Source organism: Ptychodera flava, unplaced genomic scaffold (genome assembly GCF_041260155.1).
Source record: "Ptychodera flava strain L36383 unplaced genomic scaffold, AS_Pfla_20210202 Scaffold_29__1_contigs__length_4469600_pilon, whole genome shotgun sequence".
Classification (NCBI taxonomy): Eukaryota; Metazoa; Hemichordata; class Enteropneusta; family Ptychoderidae; genus Ptychodera; species Ptychodera flava.
In genome coordinates, this window is record NW_027248351.1 from 2,832,802 (window position 1) to 2,838,918 (window position 6,117).

The following is a 6,117-nucleotide window of genomic DNA, read 5'->3' on the forward strand; positions in this document are numbered from 1 at the left end:
GCATGGCAGGGCTGTGTGTTACCGGCGTTATACGGCTTCCACCACGGCTGTATAACGTCGGTAACACACAGCCCTACCATGCAGAGCTGTGTCGACATATACGTCCTATATACACTTCGCAGATTAGATTAACTGATAAAAGTACTGACATACCTGTTGCTATCTTGTTAGGGAGCTTTCAGTAATTACAAGGGAGTGGGCGGGGGAATCGGGGGAGGGTCACTTTTAGAAAACAGTTCAAGCAGGAGGGTCACTTTTTATAGACTTATCTTGGGGGGAGGGTCATTTTTGACGGAAGCTGATTTTATGGCCACAATTTTGATTGTCCATGTGATATTTAATGAATAGGAAATCACCAATAAAATACGTACACATTATAGACCGCCATGCATAGTGAATTGACATTTCAGTGAAATTCCAAAATCAAATTTCTTACACAACCATAGACTTGTAACCACTCTAATCTAATCAAGGACAATAATCTAAATAATCAAGCATCATAAATGCACACATTTTTCTAATTTTGTACGGAAACAAATTATTCATAGCTTCATCATAGACCACCATGCATAGTGAATTGACATTTCGGTGAAATTCAAAAATCAAATATCTCGCCCAACTATGGACTTGTAACCACTCTAGTTTAATCAATAATTTGTAAGCACACACCGCTACACAGGATATGGTGTTAAAAGAATTTAATAAGCGACAGTGGACAAATACAAAGCAGTGATAACCTAACTACGGAAAAATACAGTGTCAAGCAAAACTACGAAAGTAAAAATCTAGGCAAAAACCATTTCAAAACTAAGCACAAAATAACTCAAAGATTGGGTGAGGGGTCTCCGCCAGTCTGCTTCCTGGGCAAAGGTTTGGGTTGCAAAGTTGTGTTTGCAGACCTTTGGGAAAGCCGAAAGTGAAAGTGGTTCCACCGGGCCGGTGGAGATCACCTTCTTGAGTGGGGGTACATGCAATGGATGGCCCATGGTGGGAAGCAGACTAGTGGAACCAAGGAGGAGATGGGGTTGGTGGCGGGATAGCTTGGCAGACAGCCTGATGGCCTAGAATGAATGAACTTGGACAAGAAGCTTGCAGCAAGGATTAGGTCAAGTGCCGTGCGCAAGAAAGATGGTAGCTAGATAGCAGATGCTAAGTGTCTACGTCAGCAGATGAGTAGAAAGATAACCAGTATAAGATGTCTACGTCAGCAATGCAAAGTGACTTCAGGACATGTTGTTCTGCAGGCAGCCTAGCTCCGTGGACTTACAAACTGGATTTGTGTTAACACACAATTCCTTATTTTGTAAGCACACACCGCTACACAGGATATGGTGTTAAAAGAATTTAATAAGCGACAGTGGACAAATACAAAGCAGTGATAACCTAACTACGGAAAAATACAATGTCAAGCAAAACTACGAAAGTAAAAATCTAGGCAAAAACCATTTCAAAACTAAGCACAAAATAACTCAAAGATTGGGTGAGGGGTCTCCACCAGTCTGCTTCCTGGGCAAAGGTTTGGGTTGCAAAGTTGTGTTTGCAGACCTTTGGGAAAGCCGAAAGTGAAAGTGGTTCCACCGGGCCGGTGGAGATCACCTTCTTGAGTGGGGGTACATGCAATGGATGGCCCAAGCGGAGGACAGTCAAACAGACTGGACGGAGAGACCCCCATGAAAGAGTATGTGTGAGTGTATGTTTGTAGGAAGTATGGGTAGTGACGCTCGAAACCAAGTTGACTCGCTTGGTTGGAGATGAAAGTATGGGACTCGCGGCCCAAGGGGCAACAGCACGGCTCGGGGGAGTTGTTGGCTCACAGCCCGAGGGCTGCAGCGCGGCTCGGGGGGAGTGGTGATCTGGGGTGACAGGTGCCCCTGTGCGGCCCCAGCATGAGGGTGCAGTGATGTTTGGTGCTTGTGCAATGGGGGTGACGCTCGAGACCAAGTTGACTCGCTTGGTTCGAGATGAGAGTATGGGATAAGAGCCCGAGGGGCGGCAGCACAGATCGGGGGGAGATATGGGCTCCCGGCCCAAGGAGCTGCAGCTGGGGTGACAGGTGCCCCTGTGCGGCCCCAGCATGAGGGGTGCAATGGCGGCTGGTGCGTGTGTAATGTAAGTATGTGATACGAGCCCCGAGGGGCGGCAGCACGGATCAGGGGGGAGCTATGGGCTCCCGGCCCGAGGAGCTGCAGCTGGGGTGACAGGTGCCCCTGTGCGGCCCCAGCATGAGGGGTGAAATGTGGGTGAAGCTCAATGGACTCCGGTCCCGAGGGGCTGGCAGCATGGCTCGGGGGGAGCAATGATCTGGGGGGACAGGTGCCCCTGTGCGGCCCCAGCATGAAGTGGTGATGTGGGTGGCAGGTGGCCCTGCATGGGGTGAAGGTTGCAGGTGGCCCTGCGCGGTCCCGACAGGTCCGAAATGTGGTGTACGTGCGAAACCAAACAAAAAAGAAAGTTGCTACCGAGTGGCTAGTGTCTCGACAAAAGGCCCTATGGCATAGTCATTGATTGAGATGCGTGACGCAGAAGGCTTTCTGGTGTCCGAATATAAGTACGGTAACAGTCACTGGACCACCTGCCGAGAGTTTGAATAAGGTGGTCTGGAAGGTGGGCGTGTGCGGCTGTGGTGGCTGCCCCAATGCGAAATGAATGTCCAGCGTACAGGTGGGGCTGGAAGCCAAGGCGCGAAAGTAAGGAACGGAGCAGCGTAGTGAATGTCTCGCGGTTTAGCGGTACTCTTTCTGGAAGGATGAAGAGGGGTTCCTGAGGCGAAGAACACATTTGTCGGCGGACTCTGAGGAAACGATGGATTGTTGTGACTGGGCATATCGTTGACTTTGTGGCGAATAGACGAAGCTTAAAGCCACGGCGCATTTGATCTGTCTTGGATGCCTTAATGTTCACGGAAAGAGCATCCGGATAGCCCTGAGTGTCGGTTTGGACGTTGAGGTCGCGAACACACAGGTTATATGCAGGGTTAAAGGAGCGTCCAGAGCAGGTGAATTCGCTGCAGCGGAGAAAACCAAAGAAGGCTAAGACGAACGCAGATTCCAGCAGGAGGTCTAGATATGATCCATACACGGTCGAGCGGAGCAGCGAGCACAGTTGTCGCAGGATATCAAATGTTATGGGTAGCCGGGGGCGTGAAGATGGTCCTTGCAGCCGTTGAATTCCCCGTAAGGTGTACTGGAGACGAAGGTGTGGTTGGTTGTTAGGTGAGGTGAGTGGGTTTGGCAGACCCGCCATTATGTAGTGATGCCGGATGCCGGCGAGATAAACCTTGATGGTGGAGTACTTGAGGTGAAGGTGGGTGCACAGTGGACGACGAAGTAGATTAGAAGGTCTTCGGAGATGGGTGGATAATGAGACATCTGTACGTGAGTGCCGTACCTTGCGGAGAATTGTACCCACGAGCGAACTCCGGTTGCATAAGATTCAATTGTCCGGGTGCCCAGTGCAGCTTGCTTGAAGGTGGCGGCCGCCCTATTCAGTTGAACATTATGTTGGAGGGTAGTTGGCAGGGTGTCGCATTGGCCAAGGGAGCTGCTTGGCGGAAGCGTGTCATCTGAAAACGAGAAAGAGAATCAGCAATTAAGTTATGTTTGCCTGGTATGTGGTCGGCATGGAACATGAAATTATGGGAGGCAGCGCAAAGCACGAGGGTGCGCATCAGTTTCATGATTGATGGTGACTTGGAACGGCCTTTATTGAGAATATGGACCGTGGCCATGTTGTCGCAGTTGAACACCAAGCGTTTTCGGGTCCATGATTGGCCCCAAAGTAGAGCTGCGATGACGATTGGGTAGAGTTCCTGAAAAGCAATGGAGAGCTCACGGTTGGCGTCAAGCTTGAGATGGGGGGGCCAGCGTGCATTAAACCATTGCCCTTGGAAATACCCGCCAAAACCAATACCACTGGCATCTGTAAAAAGCTGTATTGCTGAGGCCCTTGTAGCGTGGAAGTCGAGGAACATTGATACTCCGTTCCAGCTGGAGAGAAAGCGGTGCCACATCCGAAGGTCAAGTCTGCTCTCGGCGGTCAAATGGATGCGGTAGTGGAGTTTCCGTGCTCCTTTTGAGATTTCGATTAGGCGTGATATGAAAGTTCGCCCCGGTATAATGACACGGCATGCAAAGTTGAGGTGCCCTAGGAGGCTTAGCAGTTCTCGTTTTGTACACGTGGGGCGAGATAAGAAGGACTGGATGAGGGCGGCTATTCTAGACAGTTTATCGTGAGGGAGCCGCGCTTCCATCTTCACTGTGTCAAGCTCTATTCCAAGGTATTCTAGTATAGTAACGGGGCCGACGGTCTTGTGTGGTGCGATGGGTACAGAGAGTCTCCTGAAGATGTGGGTAATTAAGGCCATAGTGCGGTCCGCATCGAATGATGGTTTGTCAACTGTTAGGAAATCATCTAGCAGGTGGAAAATTATCTCGATACCGTAATTTCTTGAGCAATCCAGCAGATGGCCTTGGAAAGCTGATCGAAGATCTTAGGGCTGGAGCGTGACCCGAAGGGCAGTCGGGTGAAGAAATAGAAATGTTTTTTCCAGTGGATGCCATAAAAGTGCCATAGCGAGGGGTGAATAGGGATGAGCTTGAAAGCATCGACAATGTCAGTCTTGCACAGCCATGCTCCTCGGCCCGCCCTTTGGATGGCTGCAATGGCGTCGTCTATCTTTACGTAGGAGAGCGAAAATTCCTGTTTGTCGATGAAGTCATTGACGCTGGGTGTGTCTTCATTGTTGTGAGGAGATGACAAATCGACGATTAGGCGTTTTTTGGCTGAGTATTTCTTTTCTGCGATGCCTAGCGGGCTACAGCGATAAATGGCGTATGGTGGTGTGGTGAAAGGGCCGATAAGATAGCCCTTTTGCAGTTCGGAGTTAATTTGGTGCGACACAAAATCCGGATCTTGTCGGGCTGAGAGAAGGTTGCGACAGAGAGCGATGAGGAAAGTTGACAGCGTAGGCCTGTGTTAAATCCTTCAGAAAGTCCTGTAAGCAGGTACTTGACGAATCCTTTGTCGGGGTGATTTGAAAGTTCGGAGGCAAGGGTGCCAATATTAATTGGTGTTGATGGTGCACAAGTGTCAGCGTTAAATGTGGATGGCGTATCGTGCAGTCAGGCTCTGTTAGCTTGGTCTTTAGGTCGACATTTTCCTTGAGCTGATGAGTGATCGGATGAGTAGCATACCAAACACACGTGGGAAAAACCACAGTTACTTCGTTTGCAACCAGGCTGGAGGAGTTGAAGTTATTACAGATTTCCTTGCCCTGGTAGGTGACGCGTCTTCTCTTATCGACGGTCGATGAAGGCGATTGGAACCTTAAGGGATTGTTGTTTGGTCTCTTACTCTCAAGGTACGGGCAGACTTCGGTGGTATGCACTGCACTATTGCAGACGTTGCAAAGGTTGGCCTTGAGACCGGAGAATGTCGAGGTGTAGATGAGCGAACTCCCCAGTCTACTTTGATGCCATGATTTAACAGGAGTGCGGCCGCCTTGGCGGAAAAGTCGCGGTGGTAATCGTAGAAGGCGAAACCGCTGAAACGTTTTGACATGCCAACGATGTCCGTGACGTATGCATCAAGTTCTGTTCGACGATTAGGGAATGCCTCACACATGACGTTTTTATAGACGGTGAAAGCTTGAATGAATTCAGTAATGGTGAGAGGTCTATTTACTCTGCCGTCCTGGAGAGGTTTCAGAGACAGGGCTTCGTTGCCGATGATGATATGTCGTTCGCCATCGTGGTAATTGTAGCCGGGTATGAGTAAGCAGGCAAGATTGATATCCTTACCTGAAAGAATATCGCGGCGAATAGCAGGTGAAACCAGTTCGACGTTTGGCAGTCTTTCGGATGGTATACCGCGGCCCTGGAGGAGGTTGTTGGGAGAAAAGTTCGAGGCAAGCGCGACCGTGTTTACCCCTGGGTTGGTCGCTTGAACGGGCGGATCATGAGCTGCCTGGGCGCCGCCATCTTGGTTCTGCTGGGGGCTGTTGTTGTTGCCGGAAGTGAAGGCTTCTCCCCGCAGGTCGGTGAGAGGCGTTGTTGCAGTAGATTTGCTATGTTGGCCATGTTGGCGGCCATGTTGGCCATCGAAGTCTGCAGGGCGGAA

At 50.1% G+C, this 6,117-nt stretch overlaps 1 protein-coding gene across 1 annotated transcript; it reads right to left on the bottom strand.

Annotated features, from left to right (window-relative positions):
- Nucleotides 1–2,022: 2,022 nt before the first annotated feature.
- Nucleotides 2,023–4,934, bottom strand: LOC139127219 (uncharacterized). Its single transcript, XM_070693125.1, has 2 exons — nt 3,832–4,934; nt 2,023–3,562 (listed from the first exon to the last, which is right to left on the bottom strand). The coding sequence occupies exons 1-2, from the start codon at nt 4,361–4,363 to the stop codon at nt 3,243–3,245; spliced, it is 852 nt and encodes a 283-aa protein (XP_070549226.1). The 5' UTR covers nt 4,364–4,934; the 3' UTR covers nt 2,023–3,242.
- Nucleotides 4,935–6,117: the final 1,183 nt, after the last annotated feature.

Bases quoted from the DNA above. Each gene is read 5' to 3' on its own strand.
- LOC139127219 (XM_070693125.1), bottom strand. From the start codon at position 4,363: ATGGCCTTAATTACCCACATCTTCAGGAGACTCTCTGTACCCATCGCA. The intron at 3,563-3,831 runs GTGAGCTCTCCA...TCTCGTTTTCAG, and splicing joins TCTCAAGCTTGACGCCAACC to ATGACACGCTTCCGCCAAGC.